General features: G+C 47.5%; 10 protein-coding genes across 10 annotated transcripts; 4 read left to right on the top strand and 6 right to left on the bottom strand.

Moving 5' to 3' along the window:
* Positions 1 to 412: 412 nt before the first annotated feature.
* EYB26_003103 (uncharacterized protein) lies at positions 413 to 1,765 on the bottom strand (the record flags this gene model as incomplete). The annotated part of the gene is made up of 4 exons (XM_054262406.1): positions 413 to 787; positions 844 to 1,497; positions 1,553 to 1,610; positions 1,683 to 1,765. The coding sequence occupies 4 exons, from the start codon at positions 1,763 to 1,765 to the stop codon at positions 413 to 415; spliced, it is 1,170 nt and encodes a 389-aa protein (XP_054118381.1).
* A 784-nt stretch (positions 1,766 to 2,549) lies between these two features.
* EYB26_003102 (uncharacterized protein) lies at positions 2,550 to 3,485 on the top strand (the record flags this gene model as incomplete). The annotated part of the gene is made up of 1 exon (XM_054262405.1): positions 2,550 to 3,485. One exon carries the CDS (start codon positions 2,550 to 2,552, stop codon positions 3,483 to 3,485), a length of 936 nt encoding a protein of 311 aa, XP_054118380.1.
* Positions 3,486 to 3,894: 409 nt separating this feature from the next.
* On the bottom strand, positions 3,895 to 4,519 carry EYB26_003101 (uncharacterized protein; the record flags this gene model as incomplete). The annotated part of the gene is made up of 2 exons (XM_054262404.1): positions 3,895 to 4,442; positions 4,504 to 4,519. 2 exons carry the CDS (start codon positions 4,517 to 4,519, stop codon positions 3,895 to 3,897), a joined length of 564 nt encoding a protein of 187 aa, XP_054118379.1.
* A 682-nt stretch (positions 4,520 to 5,201) lies between these two features.
* Positions 5,202 to 5,715, top strand: EYB26_003100 (uncharacterized protein; the record flags this gene model as incomplete). Its single annotated transcript, XM_054262403.1, has 3 exons — positions 5,202 to 5,231; positions 5,302 to 5,468; positions 5,550 to 5,715. 3 exons carry the CDS (start codon positions 5,202 to 5,204, stop codon positions 5,713 to 5,715), a joined length of 363 nt encoding a protein of 120 aa, XP_054118378.1.
* Positions 5,716 to 6,150: 435 nt separating this feature from the next.
* On the bottom strand, positions 6,151 to 7,376 carry EYB26_003099 (uncharacterized protein; the record flags this gene model as incomplete). The annotated part of the gene is made up of 3 exons (XM_054262402.1): positions 6,151 to 6,562; positions 6,654 to 7,131; positions 7,193 to 7,376. 3 exons carry the CDS (start codon positions 7,374 to 7,376, stop codon positions 6,151 to 6,153), a joined length of 1,074 nt encoding a protein of 357 aa, XP_054118377.1.
* A 1,128-nt stretch (positions 7,377 to 8,504) lies between these two features.
* EYB26_003098 (uncharacterized protein) lies at positions 8,505 to 9,579 on the bottom strand (the record flags this gene model as incomplete). Its single annotated transcript, XM_054262401.1, has 4 exons — positions 8,505 to 8,955; positions 9,027 to 9,422; positions 9,480 to 9,496; positions 9,550 to 9,579. 4 exons carry the CDS (start codon positions 9,577 to 9,579, stop codon positions 8,505 to 8,507), a joined length of 894 nt encoding a protein of 297 aa, XP_054118376.1.
* Positions 9,580 to 12,103: 2,524 nt separating this feature from the next.
* On the top strand, positions 12,104 to 13,809 carry EYB26_003097 (uncharacterized protein; the record flags this gene model as incomplete). The annotated part of the gene is made up of 3 exons (XM_054262400.1): positions 12,104 to 13,435; positions 13,484 to 13,549; positions 13,603 to 13,809. 3 exons carry the CDS (start codon positions 12,104 to 12,106, stop codon positions 13,807 to 13,809), a joined length of 1,605 nt encoding a protein of 534 aa, XP_054118375.1.
* A 344-nt stretch (positions 13,810 to 14,153) lies between these two features.
* On the bottom strand, positions 14,154 to 15,249 carry EYB26_003096 (uncharacterized protein; the record flags this gene model as incomplete). Its single annotated transcript, XM_054262399.1, has 2 exons — positions 14,154 to 15,121; positions 15,189 to 15,249. The coding sequence occupies 2 exons, from the start codon at positions 15,247 to 15,249 to the stop codon at positions 14,154 to 14,156; spliced, it is 1,029 nt and encodes a 342-aa protein (XP_054118374.1).
* Positions 15,250 to 16,253: 1,004 nt separating this feature from the next.
* Positions 16,254 to 17,084, top strand: EYB26_003095 (uncharacterized protein; the record flags this gene model as incomplete). The annotated part of the gene is made up of 1 exon (XM_054262398.1): positions 16,254 to 17,084. The coding sequence occupies one exon, from the start codon at positions 16,254 to 16,256 to the stop codon at positions 17,082 to 17,084; it is 831 nt and encodes a 276-aa protein (XP_054118373.1).
* A 415-nt stretch (positions 17,085 to 17,499) lies between these two features.
* On the bottom strand, positions 17,500 to 19,089 carry EYB26_003094 (uncharacterized protein; the record flags this gene model as incomplete). The annotated part of the gene is made up of 2 exons (XM_054262397.1): positions 17,500 to 18,400; positions 18,461 to 19,089. The coding sequence occupies 2 exons, from the start codon at positions 19,087 to 19,089 to the stop codon at positions 17,500 to 17,502; spliced, it is 1,530 nt and encodes a 509-aa protein (XP_054118372.1).
* Positions 19,090 to 19,200: the final 111 nt, after the last annotated feature.

Here is a 19,200-nt window from a genome sequence, read left to right as displayed (position 1 = left end):
ATCGCGACCAACTTACACACTTTAATATCACAAGAAATAGTTACAGATTGCTACGATGGGCTACGACGAGTCTTGGATTTACTTCAAGGAAAATGATTAGGAGACTGATTGTTCATTATTATCTCTGACTTGAAACTGTCTAAAAGATAAAGCATGTCCCTCTAACAACATGAAAATCCGTCAAAGAAAACGCCGTTCTTCCAATGCCAATGATGAAAATGGTATCATATGTTGAATTTTTCGCCGACCTCGGAACAAAAGAAAATGAAAACGAGGAAAAGAATAAACCGCAAAGGCTTTTTTATGTCTATTAGAATATATCGCTTTGCATTGTTGAAAACAAAGCTGTGTCGTCAAATCATCACAGAATGGTCATGAATAAATTGGTTGCCAGTCAAAGAACAGACAACGCTTAGAACTTGAGGGTCTTGGGCTTCTCCCAGGCAAAGTCCTGGTTGGTGAAGTGACCGTTCTTGGCAGTCTGGAAGTAGATGGGCTTGGCAAGGTCCAACTCCTTGACAATAACACCAGGACGGAGGTCAAAGTTGTCGCGGATGATCTTGACGAGCTCATCGGAGCTCTTCTCAGAGGTACCGTAGGTCTCGACGAAGATGGAGAGAGGCTCGGCGACACCGATGGCGTAGGAGAGCTGGACAAGGGCACGGCGAGCGAGCTTAGCGTTGACGAGGGACTTGGCGATCCAACGAGCGACGTAAGCAGCAGATCGGTCGACCTTGGAGTAGTCCTTTCCGGAGAAAGCACCACCACCGTGAGCACCCCAACCACCCTGTTTTTTTTTGTTAGCAAAAGAAATTGTTGATAGTTCGTTGAGAGTTAACTTACGTAGGTGTCGACGATGATCTTACGTCCGGTCAAACCGGCGTCACCCTGGGGACCACCGATGATAAAGAGACCGGAGGGCTGGAGGTGGTAGACGGTGCGGTCATCCAAAAGCTCAGCAGGGATGGCCTTCTTGATGACCTTCTCGAGGAGCTCCTTGCGGACGGTCTCGGTGGTGACATCTTCGGAGTGCTGGGCGGAGATGACCACGGTGTCGACACGGAGGGGCTTGACGGCACCGTTGTCGTGGGCGTATTCAATGGTGACCTGGGTCTTGGTGTCAGGACGAACCCAGGGAAGGGTTCCGTCGAGACGGCCCTCCTTCATGGTGCGGTTAAGCTTGTGGGAGAGGAGAAGAGTGAGGGGGAGGAGCTCAGGGGTCTCGTCGGTGGCATAACCGAACATGATACCCTGGTCACCAGCACCGAGCTTCTCAAGAGCCTCATCGTAGTGAAGACCCTGGGCGATATCGGGGGATTGCTGCTCGATGGCAACCAAGACGTTGCAAGTCTTGTAGTCGAAACCCTTGGAGGAGTCGTCGTATCCGATGTCCTGGATGGCACCACGGATGATCTTCTGGTAGTCAAGCTTGGCCTTGGTGGTGATTTCACCGAAGACCATGACCATACCGGTCTTGGTAGCAGTCTCGCAAGCGACCTAAACTGTGTCAGCAACCCAAATTCTTGGCTGTCGGAAAGTTGTCCGTCCTTACCTTGGAGAGGGGGTCCTCAGCCAAGCAGGCATCGAGAACGGCGTCGGAGACCTGATCACTATTCAATTGAACGATGGTTAGTATTCGGACACTCGGACAACAGGCATAGATAGGCAGTTTCAAGACATACGCGATCTTGTCAGGGTGACCTTCACCGACAGACTCGGAGGTGAACAGGAAAGTTCCTGTCTTGCCGTTGCTCAAGCTACCCATTGTGAATGTGATGGAAACTGGAAAACGAGTTTTATATAAAAAGAATTCAAAGGGCAGAGAGCAAGAATTGACTGAATTGAGGAAGGAAGAAGGCAAAAGAAGAAGAGGTTGTGGTGGTTGGGAGAGAAGAAAAAAAAGATTGTACGGGTCGGTGGGGGGTTTCCAGGCTCATTTTATCGTTTATCCAGCGTCGAGGTTGCAGATTCGCCGAGCACGGAGTCCGAAGTGATGGCGCCATCGTGCTTGGTTGAAGTTGCCCCCGGGCCCGTAATTGTATCGCGGTTTTCATGTGACTGGGCCAATAGGCGTGCGGGAATCGAGCATATATTACGCTAGCAGGCGGTGAGTGGCGGCAGTACCGTTGTCCATCTGAGTTCCCCTTCTGTGGTCTCCTGGAGAGGCAACTAAGTTAATGGGATAGGCGGTACTGAGGATAAAAGTAGACACGTATACTGAGATAGAACCAGTCTGCCTATCAGAGAGGCATAGTAAGATACATTCAGGAGCACCACTGGCTGTGCTGGACCGGCTACCGACACTTACTCCCCGAGTGACCAGAGCTGGGCTAAAATACAACAAACAACAGTTGGACTGCACTCTGTATAATTCATTGTAATCAAAGCGTATGCAGGGGTAATAATACCAGGCTGGCCCCACACCCCACCTTTTAGTGTAACTACTCTGTCGTAGTGGGAAGTGGGAAGCTCGACAGCTCCGCGAAAAAAATTGAACCGAGCAACAGAATATGCATACAAAAGACCTTTGCCATCGGTAAACAACAAAAATGTCCAAGTTCGGAGTCCTGGTTATGGGCCCTGCCGGCGCCGGCAAGACGACTTTCTGCAATGCCATCATCCAACACCTCCAAAACACTCGTCGCAGCTGCTTCTACGTCAACCTCGACCCCGCCGCCGAATCATTCCAATACAACCCGGACCTCGACATCCGCGAACTCATCACCCTCGAAGATGTAATGGAAGAACTCGAACTGGGGCCCAACGGCGGCCTCATATACTGTTTTGAGTTTCTGATGCAGAACTTGGATTTTTTGACTGAAGCACTGGATCCGCTGAGTGAGGAATATTTGATCATCTTTGATATGCCCGGCCAGATCGAGCTGTATACGCACATCCCGCTTTTGCCGACACTCACCAACTTCCTTAGCCGCCAAGGTCCCCTGAATATCAACCTGTGCGCCGCATACCTGCTTGAGAGTACCTTTGTCATTGACAAGGCCAAGTTTTTTGCCGGTACATTGAGCGCAATGTCTGCTATGATCCTGCTGGAGATGCCCCACATCAACATATTGAGCAAGATGGATCAAGTCAAGGACATGGTTGGACGTCGGAGATTAAAACGATTTATCAATGTTGACGTACAACTATTAGACGAGGATGATAACGCGGATGGGAAAGCGCCGAAAACGATAACGCAGGACGACGACGACGATATTGAAGCAGAAGAACAAGATGTACGGGTGGACCCTTCGTCAAAGGGCGAATTGATGAGTGGCGGGTCATTCAATCGTTTGAACAAGGCTGTCGGCCAGCTCATTGATGATTTCAGTATGGTCTCGTTTCTGCAGTTGGACGTCTCGGATGAGGATAGTGTGGGCGCGATCTTGAGTTATATTGATGATGCCATTCAGTACAATGAAGCGCAAGAGCCGCGGGAGCCGAATGATGCGCAAGAGGTTGATTACGAGGATGCAGATGTTTGAGCCAGTTTCAAATGTCTACTTACGAATACAAGTGCACACCATCACCATCACCATCCCATCACGACACGGTACGGAGAGGCATGGAACACCGCAGCCCGAGTCAGGCTCAGCGGCTTGCCATCTCACCACCCCTACTGTCGGCATGATAGAAGGGTATATAGCCCGTCACACCGGCATCGTGCAGAGATTTCGGCCCTGCAAGGGTCATATTCACGACCTTACTACGATATCACTTTGCTGCACCAAGCAAACCTGCACTATGTATCTACCACAGCGTAGAATAATATAACATTAGAATATCATATGCCACTACATCGTATCGATAATAACCAATACCTGGCTATAACCACTAGATATACGTAAGACCTTTTTCCAACCTTCTCGATGTCTCCAATTTTAACGATTTGACCTAAGCCCGCCGATTCCGATCATGCCAATATCCCGAAGTCTTCCCTGCACCTCCATACCCACGTGATCCAACATTACCAGCACCACCATAATACTGCCCTCCTCTACCCGCCGCCGACTCCGAATTGGCCTTGACCACAAAGTCCTCCAAAAACCCCTGCACGACACCCCAAAACCAACCCGCATCCTGCACCGCCTTCTCAATGCCAACATTATAAATCCATATTCCTAGCCAGACTACAGTAGCCCAGAACGCCAGACGCACGACTAGCATAACCCAGAACATGATTACCCTTCGCGCATAATCGAGGATGCGTAGGGATATGTATAGGGTTAGTAGAAGAGTGAGGATTGAGAGGATGTTCGACGTCGAGAATGCGGATGAGGAAGTATCGAGGATATTTGCAAGCGGGGCGAGGAGATATGGTTCTAAATAGTCTTGTTGGATGTTTGAGAGGAACTTGTCGGCTTCTTGGGGGTTGCTGAGGGTTGAGAGGGTTTTGCGGAAGAGGAGGATTGAGTAGGTGCGGAGAGAGGGTAGGATGCTGTCTGTTGGAGATATTAGCTGAGGTACATTTACCATTTACAACATCTTGATTTGAATTCTGACCTTGTAAGAACTCCATTCTGTTTCTGTTCACGCCCGTTCGGCTCTTCTTATTCTCCGGTTCTCGTTCTCCGATGCAGATAGAGAATAATCGTCTTGAAGGATGGTTTATCCGCACCCGTGCAATATTTATAAACTGTCTTGTTATATCTCGGTCTTGTAGACACGTATACTAGAAGAATGTTCTAGTCAATCCGAAAGGGGAGTCTGAGTGATAAAATTGATGGAAACGTGAAGTTAATGAAGTAAGATAGATGGATATATATCACGTTAGGACAGATCACGCGTTTTTCTTATCTGATAAGTTCCGGTACCGTACTATTACGGCACCAAGAAACAACAAACATCTCGAATGAATCAGTTATTGCGCCTCAAATCAGTGTAGGTTATACTGTACAAGCTACAAAAGGACTGGCTGTTCAATAAGGATAAAATACCGGGCAATGCCATCCCAACTTAATCTTATATTCAGCCTGTTGCTACGATAAGCTGGCACCCTAGCCCTAAGCCCTATGTTGCGGCCCGGCGGGGTAGTTCCGACACCGCCTTACCACTTTTAGCAAGGTGTCTATGAACCTCCTCCATCAGTTAACTAGTTCATCGGAGCTCGTTGATTGAAACGTCAAGTCATAAAACAAAGCTCTCCCATAGTCCGTCTTATCATCTCTTGAATCCTCTACCTTTGAGGAATAAAAGTCAAAATGTCTATCCCCCCGGAAGCTTTACAGAAAGTACGATACCTCCCTCAAGCCCAATGCGAGATTGCACGATCCATGCTAATTAATACCGTTATTACAACAGCTCGTGCAAGAGATCGAGTCGAGAGCAATTGTGGCACAACAACAGATCAGCATCGTCAAAACACAAATCGCAACAAAACAGCGTGACATCCGGTTGCTGCAACTTACATCCAGTGAACTGGGATCGCTGTCAAAGGATACAAACGTATATGAAGGCGTTGGGAAAATGTATGTTGCCAGCAAACCCAGTTTGATATATTTCTGTACGGTAACATTGAAGCTCACATTATTTTTTTTTCGTCGCGTTAGGTTCGTGCAAACCCCTATTGATGCCGTCAACAGCCGACTTTCATCCGAGGATCAGACCCTGAAGAAGGATATCAGCGATCTAGAAAAGAGGCTACATTACCTTGAGACGACGCACGAGAAGAGCAAGGAACATATTGAACAGATTTTCAGGGGGGCGGCTGCATAGGCAAGATCTGTCATGCCAGGAAATTAATAAACCTATCACATGGCAAAGTGACCGAAAGAAAGCAGTGAAGCTCAACGATGAAAAATACTGAAGATCACAATCATTACGAGAACTACGATGAAGCAGTGTAACCATTCTCTGCAAATCCCCGACTGTGTCAGGTCAGACCCTCTTCTCAATCTCTCATGCGGTCGCCCAGTCTATGTCTTTGATTGGCAAAATCTATTGCGAATCTTTCCGGTCGCCCCGAGCAGGTTCAAATGCACATTTATATCCCTCATGCTGCTTTAATAATGATTACAGTTTGTATATTGCACAAACTTATGTATATAGGAAAAGCTTGCAAGCGCTTATGAATTTACCAGTTATGATATCAGAACGGAGGAATCGGTTCATTATGCCACTATTCAAAAAAGAAATACCGAAATTGACATGTCACGGATTCAACCCTCGAACACGCTTGCTGACCGTATCAAACCAGTATGAAATCCCATATAACCGATCCTTGGACCGGCCATCCGATCCATACGCATCAGCCCAATAATGCGCTTCTTGAACCACAAAACTATCAGGCCCCAAATTCCGTCCCGGCGCAGGCATTGGCGTAGGCATATGCGTAGGGCTACCATTATACACTATAGAAGGAAGAGGGGCATGTCGTTCCCGAAACGAGCAATTGAGAAATGGATGAAAGGTGGGCAGACAAGCACAGATCAGATATGTACCGATTTCGGCTTGAGTGTAGATCTCGAGTGTGACAGCCGCCCAGCTGGGATCGGTGGTCGAGGCGTTGTGGTAGTAGCATATGAATCGCAGGATGGAGACTATGAGGCCTCTTAGCCATAGACTGTGGGTTAGCAATTGATGTCACCGGCGAACCAGTCCCTGCCGCGAAGATCAAGGCAAGCAAAAATGATTTTAGGAGATGGTTGTCTTACAACCCGCCCATTGAAAACGTCACCGCCAACCCGAGTTTCATGCGATTATCCATAGTCGCTCGCCATATAACCGTCACCGGAAGAACAAGAATAGCAACGTCACTGACAATATTCGGAAAACTCTCCCAGATATACAGGTCATGTAACCCCTGTATATTCCCACAATTCCTCGAGTGCAGATGGTATATGTAATCAAAGTCAACGGTCGATGGATGGCAGATCACAACGAGAGCGATGGTCGCCCCTATAGTGTGTAGGATAAGAAAGACCATCAAGAGACGAACAAAGAGGTTGGCGCGCAAAGGTTTCGGGAATACGCGGTTGTAGAGGAGCAGCAAAGCGAATTTGGGCACGTTGACGAAGACGACATATATAACAGCGATTACGAAGGAGTATTTGAAGCCGGTTACGAGCCTCTCTGGATTTGTTCGCGATAAGTATGCCGCATGGAAGCCGATGCCGCCCTCTTTGATGTAACCTGTGCTAGTCAATATCTGCCATTAGAAAAAGTCTTGGAGGAAATGAAGAAGAAGTAGTACCGATCATGGTGCCTGCCATTCCTAGTTGTCCGGCCAATGCGATGAGTATCACAATATCGTCCCAGCCCCAAGCTTTATGGTTGAGTACTCGAGTTGCCATGCGAAGAGCAACGAAAATGACTTGAAGGGCGGCAAAGACACCAGTGAAGACTAGAAGTCTGCCAGCGCTGTATTCATCATCCATAATATGCCAGAAATAGGGTCGAAATTTGGATTTCCCGATTCGGCGCCCAATGAGAGAATTAGTCGTATCTCATAGACTGCACCATCATACTCTCACGACATTTTGCAACCGATAATTGTGTATACAATAAGTTAACGAATATATGATTGAAATTTTCTAGTAGCCCTATTGGGAATTTGCAAAAAAAAAATCAATCAAAGCAAGGCATGAGGGGTGTTGTTCCCAGGTAGGGATGATTGTCGACCAGCCAGCCCGGCCAAAACATGCACCAAATTACCCACACATATATTGGGGAGCAGGGTTTGATGCTTATGCCATTTTAAGTAAGTGTTATTGATATTTCTATTGGTTGACGATAGAAACTGCATGTAGGTATAGAAAACTCCGACTTAGCGCCTGCAGGGGTTTAGATCTCACCTGTTTCCTAGTCCATCTGAAGAACGAGAGAGATTACTTAGGTTTGAAAGTCGCGAGGGCAGGGGCGTTTAGCCAGAGACATACCTGTCCATCTATACAACACGAGTATACTTAGAAAGTCATTGGTTTCCAGGTTATACTTCAATGTTGCATACACATTTGACCGAGAGGGAAGCGTAATCGCCTACCTTAGTCTCATTAGTCTCAGTCAGCGTGCCTACGCCATCTGGCAGCGGGCGGCTGGGGCCAAATTGTAAACAAACCCATTTTCACGTTAATGATACTTAGGTAAATACAGAATGAGGGGGCTGGATTTGCGTAGAAAATTAGTCGCTCCAAGACAGCTTTCCCAATTCTTGATTGGTGTGTCTGATAGGAGAAATTTCGACTGATCCTCGATACCGCCTTTGAATGTTCAGAGGCTCTTTTTCTCGAATCTGATTTAGCCCAGCAAGGATTTTGAAAATAAAGTTTACGCGGATTTCACTGATGTATTATAAAAATCTCAATGAAAGAAGTACGTGTAGGGGGATGTATAGAGAGAATGTTGCTCGGTTTCAGTGTTGGTATGTCGTGAATTAGGGCTATATGCGATTGTACCCTAGGCCAACCGTATCCACAGGCTCTGAATAACAAACAACATTGTTCTTGTCACTCAAGGGGACTTAGCCACATACATACATCTCTGCTCCATATAATTCTCATAATTGCTTAGAGAAGAGCCTTAATAGCTCCCTCAACCTGTAGGCTCGGCAGCTGCAACAACTCATTCGAAACATTACCCGCCTTATCAAAATCATTGCCAGTGCGCTCATCCAAAGCAGCCGCGACAATAAGCGTGCCTACACCACTGAAATCACCCTTTGACAACTTCTCCTTAGCCTCGGACACTTCGGCGTCTAGATCTGCTTCTGTAACGGTAAACTTCTCCCCGGTGGCCTTTTCGAATGCGGCCAAAAGTTCGGATTGAGATGTTGTCAGTGTGCGAATGCGCAGGATCTGGTTGGCTGTTTTGGGTGCGATCTCTGGTGACAAAGCCTGCGCAACTGCGTTTCCGACGTCTCCCAGGTTTGTGGCTGAGAATGTAACGTCTTTGTATTTGGGGAATATGGTGGCTGTTTTGTCTTTGGCGTTGAAGGCGATGAAGCCGACTTTCAGGCCCCTGTTCATGCACTATTTGTTAGTGAATTGACCCCCCATTGAAAATTTATTAAAGAAAGGGTAACTGCGTACCAATCAAAGAAGAAATTGTTGAAAACAACAGTCCACTCAATCTTGTCCTCCTTACTCTTCAAATAATCCCTAATCTCGACCTTGGGCGCCCATCCTGGAAAATAATCCAAGGCGAGGGAAGTGGTGGTATCAGAACCGAATTCGGATGGGAAGAAGCGTTTCACGCCGACTTCAATAGCTGCGTCAATGATCTTCTTTTGGTCAGCGATGGCAAAGCCAGCGATGGCTGAGATTACGGCATCCTGGCCCTTGAGAGCGGATACGAGGGAGTCGTGGGTGTAGTCTGTTTTGAGGTGTTTGACGCCGGATGGTGCCTGGTATGTTGATTGTTCGCGAGAGAGGACTGAGACGGTGTAGTTGTGTGGTGATTTCACGAGGGCGTCTATGATGGCGGGACTTGTGTGTATGTTAGTGTTAAATTTCCTGTTATGGAAGAAGTTGAATACTACGAACCTGAGGTTGCCGCCACCCTGTACATGTTAGCTTGTTATTGTTGTTTGAATGAGGACCCGAATGGACTTACTCCGACAACGATGACGTTTTTGAAGGACATGGTGATGATTCTTGTTTTGTATATAGATCAAGCTTAGTCGCGAGTAAGTATTTATCTATATCAAATCGTGTGCTACCAGCGACGACTCCAACTATTTATAACCAAACCAGAGTCCAAGCCCCATCGAGGATCAATCCAAGGTTTCGTACATGGCGACACCATAATCACTCCATTTTGTCTAACTCACCCCACCTTGGCCAAGTACCACACGACTCCATGGGTTCAACCCCTTTAGACGTAACTTACATTGTAACGCTACCTTTACGAGCAACTTCAGCCCGATTGCGCCAGCTGACGTGATGATGGACCAAATATTGAAGATGTTTCCGAAGAAACAGCAGCTAAAGTATGGACTAATTTGTCAGAATGGATTCAGGGAAAGATACGAAAGGCCGAATATTAAATGCTTTGTAAGTAATCGCGGAATTGTTCCGCTGTGGGATGGTTGAAATAGGCTCCTCCCTCCACGTATGTTTTTCCGAGGGCAAACATGTATTACATGTACAGCCTGCAAAGCATGATAAAGGCCATGTAATTGATTATTAACTATATCTTGACTCAAATCCGTTATGTCCAGGCGTTGATGGCTTGGTCTGAAAGATATGTTGCCTGTATAACGCAAGCAAAGCTGGCGGCATCAATACCGTTGTTTATCCGATTTAGAATTAGAGCTCACTGGTTCATTTAGAGGTTTACTTCTTTCCGCAGTGGTTCAATGCGACGCTGTTCAAGGACAAGACGTTTGCCTTCTACACTTTGGGGTCGTTATTGGTCGTGTCGGTGACTGCACTGCTCGGTTCTGGATTTCTTGCCCCATCGACCAGACTTATCTGTTGTCTCGTGTTCGAGGGACTGGAAAATACCTAAGTATGATCAATCAACACACTCTGGTTGGAATGATATAGCATACAGCATTAGGGTAGTGGAGGAAATCAGCCCTAGCCCTAAGAGTGGGTCGAACTGGATCGTGTGCCCATAACACTTTGTCAGATCGCTTCTTCTTCATATGTCAATATTTAATCTGTGAATTTAGTATATTAGTAATATTCTTTATGTGGTAAGTTAATTGTAGAACTATAGAAGTCGAGGTCCAAGCACCTACGTCTAATGTGATGAGGGGAATAGTGATGACCTCATAGCAGTCAACAGTGCGAATTCCAGGCATCCTCCACAGAATGAAACATTAATATTAACGCCAGCTCAACGACACTTGCCATCCATTCACAGGAATCCCCGTTGAAGCCCACTTTGGCAGGGATAATGATGTCAAAATACTCTGTAATCTTGATAAAAGTTGCAAGGCGTCTTGGCGATACGTAGGTGGAGTCGGTGGATATAGAGATCGTCCACGGCGTACGTCAAAACTTGACCTTATCACTGTTTGCGCGCGGGTACATCTTTCGCCTCAGAAATACGCCCAGGTGGATACAGAAAATGGCCGATATTCTCTTTGTCTGAGATGATAGCTGAGCAAGCAAGAAGGGTTCGCATCTACATAGTACGTACTACGTACTATGCATAGTATGGATAGTATCGGGACGGCCCCGCCCGAGCCAGATCCAGCATTCTCTACTACACTGTAGAATATATTACACATATCCCTCAATAGAATGAATGAACTCCGTAGATAAACATACCTGACCAGAAAGCCAGGTCCTCCATATTGACCGAAAGATGACGGCAAGGCTCAAGGTCCAGATACTGCCTGACCTGTACGCCCAAGTGTGGGACGATCCACCACCCGCTATCATGAGGTGGCTAGGAATGACCAGACTGACCAGTGACCTCTGCCTCTGACCTCTACCTTCGGTCTGACTGGGCAGATTATGTTGCAGACGAGCAGGTACAAGTCACAGTAATAAAGCAGAGCGGTACATCTTGTACCACATATCTACTGTCCTGCAGAGTATGTAAGACTACGTACACAGAAGCGCCCTTTGACTACATAGGGCCAACGTCAACTGGCTTGACGCCCAACCGCAGAGCCTCTGGTTTGGTCTAGCAATGCGAGAATGAAACAGGAGTCTGCATGTGGTTGAATATAGAAACATCTAGAACCAGTTTCGACATTGAAGTGATATCGAAGCATTCGTATTTAATTTAATATATCTTTTCTTTCTTTCGCAAGTTAAAATAATCATAAAGTCGCACCCCGCTTCTGCCGTCCGCTTTGACGATTGGCAGTCGACCAACCAACTAACCCCGCCGTAATCAATCGCTCAGCTGAACTCTTTCTCTTCCTCTTTCTTATTTTTCCCTTCGGTTTATTTTTCTTCTCTCTTGTCTTGTGCTTTCTTTCTCCTTTCAATCTGATTTATCGCCCGCTGTGTGGCTGAGATTTGTCTCGCTTACATAGACACACGTACAAGTAGGTATACATACCTAACTAGGTATTCGTATACACCCATCTGTTTGTCTGTTACACCAGGTATATACTACAAGTTGCACTCTTACCACGTCTATTTCTCACATCCTGCTACAGTATCATCGCCGTCAACAGTTTCTGGAAACAAACAACTTCATCATGCCTCGCCGACGCCGGTTCATAGACGAGGAGTCCGAGTCCGAGTCCGAGTTCTCAGAGACAGATGTCTCCTTTACCCGTCCTGGGGGTCGTACAACCGTCAAACGTCGGTCATTCTCTCGCGTCCGTCGCGATAGTCCCAACTCTAATGCATTTTTGACTCCCGCCATCATCGCTGGTCCCCCACGCCGTTCTGCCTCTACGGGAGGTCGACGCCGCCGAGGAGACGATCCGATTGTGGTGGTTGATGTTCATAACGATGTCCATGCCAAACAAGACTCGCGAGACCATCGTCGCAACAACATCGACCAGCGTCTCGCACAACGTGAGGATGACATTGAAGAAATCGACATTATCCGCAGTCACCGTCGTCCCAGAATCGTCGCAGACATCCCCGCATCTCGCACCCCATCACCCCGCCAGCAACAGCGCGACTGGGAACTACTCATGGACCAGCGCATCCTCGCCAACAACGACGTTCGCCAGGACAGGGAGCTTGCTAAGCAACAACAGGAAATCGAAAATTTGGAGCGCCAACTGGCCAAGAGCAGAGAGAAACGTCGCGATGAACATCGTGGTTCCGTTTCACGTCGCCGTCTTGCCGAAGAGGAGGCCTGGGAGGACGAACTTGCCCAGCGATTACGCAAACTTGACGTGCTGGAGCAGTCAAAGCGCACCGAAGAGGAACAAAAGCTTGCTGATTATCGTTCCAAGGTCAAGCGACTGGAAGAGATTGAGCGAGAACAACGCATCGCTGAAGATCAAAAGATGGCCGATTACCGTGCTAAAGTCAAGCGGCTCGAAGAAGCAGAACATAAGGCGGCTGAGGAAGAAGAGGCTAGACGTCTGGCTAAGATCAAACGACTAGAAGACATGGAGCGCAAGGCTGCGGAAGAAGAAGAGGCTAAACGCATCGCCCAAGAGAAACACTTGAAGGAGGTTGAGAAGCGAGAGAAGATCAAGGCCGAGAGGGACAGAATCATCAAGGAAATCAAAGATGAAGAAGCCCGCAAAGCTTTGGAAGAAGAGGAACACAGAAAGGAGATGGCTGAGCTCAAGAGAAAGGCCATTGAAGAATGGAAACAGGCCGAGGAAGCTAAGAAAATGAAGGAAATTGAGGAGCAGAAAGCCAGGGACAAGGAGTTCAGGGAACGACTGAGGCTCGAGTTTGGGTATAGCGAGGAGGAGATTGAAAAGATGCTCAAGAAGAAGCATGAGCAGGAAGAGAAAAAGGAGGAGAAGCACGAGCACCACCACCACGGCGGCGGCGGTGGCGGCGGTGGCGCCATTGTTGTTTTGGAACCTCCACGAGAAAAGACGACATTCATTCGGGTAGGTTCAGCCCACGCCGTAGGATTTACATTGGCTAACAGGTAGTAGGTTCACCGCAAGTACTTGCTTCCTGCAACATTGGATGCCTTCAAACTTCCATGGGACTGGGATGATGTAAGTCATTGTGCTTGCCCAAAACGAGATGAATCATGAGCTAACGTAAACAGCGCGATGGAAACTATATCATAATCAAACAATGGATCTCTGAAGACTTCCAAGAGGAACTGTTTGCGCACACTCGTCGTCTCCGCGGCGGCAAGCTCATCGAGGAAACGTCCACAACCCTCACCGAACTGAAAGTCAACGACCGCAAGCGAGACAAGATGTACCTTGTTCGGAAGAAGAATCCCGGCAAGTCGTGGATTTTCACTTGAGTCTTCTTCTGTTTTGGGGCTGATACGAATCGATTTGATAAATTGAGGGAGTTTTGTCCATTGGATGTTTGTGTAATGAGACATGACTTTTTGATTTTGCTATTGTGTTGGGGGTTCTCTTTCTCTTTTCTACTCACTTTTTAAGTATGCTTTTTTCTTCTTTTTTCTTTTGGATTATTTCCGTTTCATTTGAAATCTTTTTATCACTTATGATGACATATGGATATATCGATGATATGATATTCGAATCAAATACCAATTACCAATTTCGGTGACAGTGGAATCCTAATAATACAGAGAAGAGTGTTTATTCCTCACCCTAAAACATCTATCTATCTGTAGGTTTAAATGTTCATCTCCCTCGCCTGATCCTCCCACCTCCTCTCCGCCCTCATAATCAGCTCTTCATAGACCGTCCACGCCAACGCCGAACTGAGCGCCTTTCTACCCATCCTCAGCCCCAATCCACTCATCAGACTTCTCCCTCCATCCTCCTTGATCATTAACCTGAGCGCGTGGATCATGTTCCTATATTTGCCCGGCTGGAGTTGAATGCGCGTCTTGACTGCGTCGAACGGATTTGTGATCGCTGTTGCGAGACCAGCTGCAAGCGCGCCTGAGGCGAAGTTTATTGTTGTCGATGATGGTGATGATGATGATGTATTCGAATTAGTCGTGATATTTGAAGAAAAAGGGGATGGTGGGGACGATTGTAATCGCCCAAACGTCCGCTTGAGCTGCTCATAAAACGCAACGTACAGCCCGGCATACGGCGCATCGCGGACAGCCGTCGCGCCAAACCCAGCGAATAGACCTCTCACGCCTTCCGTGCGAAAGATATCCTTTGCCGCGCCGGTAAGACTGCGGTAGGCGTAATAATCTGATTCGTAGCGAACTTTGAGCACGGTCACGGGCATCATTATGAATCCGGCTGTGGTCCTGGCCACGGCGCCGGTGAGTAGATTGGCCGTATGCGAGAGTTTTGGTAACGCGGAAGACACGTTTTTATTACTTCCATCAGCGAGTATTGCAGCCGGCCCCCGCCGCGCAACTTCTTGTCGTAATGCATTCAAGGAAGTAAAATACAGCGCAGATCCAAATCCCGTTCGGAGTGCGGAGGGGAGTGTGCCGCGCCATAGGTTGCGGATTGGGTTTGGAGAGGAGAGGATTTTGCGGATTGTTGCGAGCAAGGAGGCGGTTCGTTTGGATTGTTGTTGCACGCGGGTTTTGAGTAGGTCGGCGGGTTGCAAGAGAATGGAGGAGGTGAGGCCCGATGCGAGACCGGCGGCGAAGTGGAAGGTTGTTTTGGATGCTGTAACACTTAGTTTTCTTGCCTGCCTGTTTGCTTGCTTACTTGGAAGCAGGGAAGGGATACGGACGAGTGGCTATTCTTTTGGTTGCTGGAGGCGGCGAGACGGCTTGGGGTGGTACATGCGACATCTTCCCTTTTGCTTGCCGTGTTGCATTAATCTAGACGGGTTTGATCGAGAAGAAGTGCGCCGACGCTGGCAGCCCAGCTGATGATTATATGGAGGAGTCTATGATATATCTCGTCACAGCGTTCATCGTGGTGGCATGTCGACGAGGCGAGCAAAGGAACGTAGATCTGCCGGAGTAGCCCAGGAACAAAGCGAATCACACCGATCGGTGGTATTGGTAAGAATGGTTCAAAGAGCGTCGATCATTAATGATAATAATGATGATACAGTGTTGTTTAATCTTCTGAATAAAACGTAGAACAGCAAGTTGCAAAGAACGATCAAGAATCAAGAATCAAGGGAAATGCAAAAAGACGTAATGAAATGAGAGTTCCGAATCGCGCGCTGCCGATTGGTCCGGAGCAGTCATGCAAGCTAGGCTGTATTGGGAAGGCATTGCCTGATTAGGAACCCATGGCTCGATCGATGCTTGAACGATAATGAAGACGGGGGAGTAAATAGAAAGACGTTCAGATCGTTCCTATATACTCCGTAATCAATTCTTTCAATTCAAAAGCAAAGAGACAAATTCGTGGTCAGGCAGGAACAACGTGGACATCTTCAATGATGTTGCCGAGTGGGCCGGTTGCCGTGGCAGACCAGTTAATACTAGAGTAACTAACTCCGTCGTTAGGGCCGCAATCTGAGTTGGCAGTCTCACCCTCACCGTCTTTCATCCTCACTCATTTGCTCACATCTTTCTAGAATTTCCACTTGATGAAGCTTTTGGCCTCTGAGTATTCAATTCAATTGAGCAAAGTGTAAAGAGTCCATAAAAGACAAGCGGCAACTATCGATAACGTTCCACCATTGACATCACGGCAGTACCGGTACCTGATTGTTGACACCGGAAGACGATCTAGACCCCCACCAACAACAACGGTTACTATCGATAATAGCAGACGACAAAGCTCTACAACAGATTGGCAACGTTATCAACTGACGGGTGCCAACCCGGTCGCAACGATGAAACAATCTCTTCTGTCGATTGCGACACTGCTCATATCATCGTCGTGGGGTGCAGAACTGGAGCTCGCTCCATTCACCCATCCAGCAACCGCAGCTACTACCGTATACCCAGAGTTTGCTCGCGACTTTGACTTCTTCAAGCGAGACGGCAATTGTCCCGCCAACTTCAACACCTGCTCGAACGAAGGCAATTCAGGGATATGCTGCATATCAGGGACGACATGCACGGTAGACGCTGCCAATAATTACGCTTGCTGTCCAACAGGAGCGTTATGCACGGGGACGCTCGGAGCGACTGCTACAGGTGGCAATGGCAATGGGAATGGGAATTCGGCGTCGACAACTACGAGTGGCTTCATGTTTCCACAAGGCACGACCACGACGACAATAACATCGTCAAGAGCGAGCATAACTGGATCTACCGTACCGGGTGCAGTGTTCCCGTTTGTGTATATCCCCACGAGTTTCGGCAACGCCGCAATCTGCAGCTCGTATTACTCTTTCTGTCAAGGCGAGTACACCAGCTGCATAGTCTCGCTCGGAGGACAATACGGAGTGACTATAGCCGGCGGTAATGGGGGAGGAGTGACCGTTGCAGGCGCTACGGCTGTAACATCCGCTTCCGCTGCGGTTTCGACATGCTCGAGTCTTAGTCGGGAAGCTTGCTATGGATTGCAGGAGTCCTACTGCACAGCATTTGGTACATCGGGCCAGTCGCCGACCACCGGTGGTTCGTTTGTTGCGGGGAATTATGCGCCGGCTCGAAAGTCGAGTTTGCATGAGATCTTACTTGCTGCGGCGGCTGGGTTGTTGGGAATGCTTATATGAGGTTATGACGACGACGACGATGATGATGATGGATTGACTGGCTGTAATGAAGCATGGGCAATCGGGTGATGTATCTTTGGATCTGTTCTTTACTTCTTGTATAGGGTATAGCAGGAGTTGGTCGTTTTTTATGATTTAGGTACATATGAATTGATATTTACGCCTAGTATTGACGTGCGAATGTTCAATTTTAGTAGAGTGCCGATCTAGAATGTAGTATATATATGGTTCTCATATGGTGTTGTAAAACCTCAAACCAGGCATTAGGTTAGGTATCCCTCTCCGGTTCGTTTGAATTTGTCAATCCATAACATTCAAGGGCCAGTAACAATGCAGTAACAATGCAATTACAAGGTGTGAGTGCAGTAAGGATGAGCTAGCTGATCAAGTGCCACATCGGACATCTGGAATCAAGCTAATTTGAGGCAAGCGGAAATTTCAACTTCACATCCCCCATACGATAGTTCCAATTTCCCTCTGTACCGGGTAGCGGCTTCATCGACACGTCAAAATCAGCAGACGGTGTTGCAATGCCGGACATGGTGTAGGTCAACTTCGGGTTAGTCCAATATCCCAACGTGGGCTCAACATCATAGCGGACGATGAGCATGGCCGCGATACACAAAATCTCAAGGGTGGCAATCTGTCTTCCTGGGCAGAGATGAGGCGCCCCTCCAAAAGATCGGAAGGTGACTGCAGGCCTTCGTTCCTTGTTTAGATGACGGGTGATATCAAATTCTTTGGCATTTACCCCCCATGCATCAGTCTCCTGGTGCACGGGAGAAAAAGGCATCAACACCAATGTATCTTTCTTCACCAAGTATTTGTTGTCTAGCACAGTATCTTGTAGGACCCTTCGAGCAGATGTACCAATGCCATTTAAGCGCAGTATCTCATGATAGGCAGCAATTAAGAGTGGGCATTCCTTTTTCAGTTTGGCCACCTCAAGAATGTACTGCGGTTTGTTATCGTCACCAACACTCGTGGTAATGATTGCACGAATTTCATTGCGAATGTCCTCAAGCAACGGTTTCCGCGCGTAAATTTCTCGAATCAACCAGAAGAGTGCGGGAGCAGTGTTGGATAAAATTGGGGTGGACATGCCTGCCTCAAACTGCGCGATGTCTTCGATCTTGAAACCATGCTCCTCAAACAACTTTTTTCTCATGCTTACAAAATTGGACGCTTGTTTGTTTCCGCTTTTATAATATGCAAGGAAACCAGCAGCCAGTTTCTTACGGCCATTCCATGCTGTCCGGGCTGTTAACCATGGGATAGCCGATGTCAGCAGACTGCCGGCATTATTCTCAAATTCCCTTTTTACGCTCTCTCAGCCACATGCTTGATATTTCAAAACTCCAAGTAAGAACACTCACCAAAATGCCTTTTCAACCTGCGGATCGTTCATCGGGTGATCTGGTCCATACACGGCTCCAAAGCTGGTCTGCGAGATAACATGAACCATCCACTTATAGATACCGAACTTGTCACCCCACGATGGTATCTCGTCCATCAATGGTTTGAGCTCCGCAAGAACTGCTGCATTTACATCCCGGGACCCATCAATAGTGTAAAGGGTATGGTGAATGAGCTTTGCGTGCTCAGCACCCATGCCCTTGGTGTAAGTTCCATCGTCGACGAACCAGGTGCGACACAATTCAACACGCAACCCAGCAATCTTTTCAGCCACGTATGGAATGAGCGGAGCAAAGGATAGTGTTTTGGCATTCTTTTGAATACTAGAAATTACTTGCGAAGTGTTCACAACGTAGCTTCTGGTCCCAAAGATACCCAAAGTAAACATGGGGGGCCGGTCCTTCTCGGCAACGCTGGTGTAATAGTTGGGTCCATAATAGATCAGTCCCAAAACATGGCCGATGAGAGGCACTTTGGATTTCAGAAGCGGAGGTTCATTTTCTTCCAGGTGAGGGCCAACGAGTTTTTCGATCAAAATCGCGATTAAATACAGCGAGATTGATACCCCGAGATGGAATAAGATATTCATGGCTAAAATTTCTGAAAAGTTCAACTTGCTGTAAAGTGATAAGTGAGGATAACCGTGTTCCTGGCAAGGTAGGATGGCTCAAGACGATTTTTCTGCCTTCCATTTTCAGAT

Source organism: Talaromyces marneffei, chromosome 2 (genome assembly GCF_009556855.1).
Source record: "Talaromyces marneffei chromosome 2, complete sequence".
Classification (NCBI taxonomy): domain Eukaryota; kingdom Fungi; phylum Ascomycota; class Eurotiomycetes; order Eurotiales; family Trichocomaceae; genus Talaromyces; species Talaromyces marneffei.
This window is presented reverse-complemented; position numbering and strand designations above follow the sequence as displayed.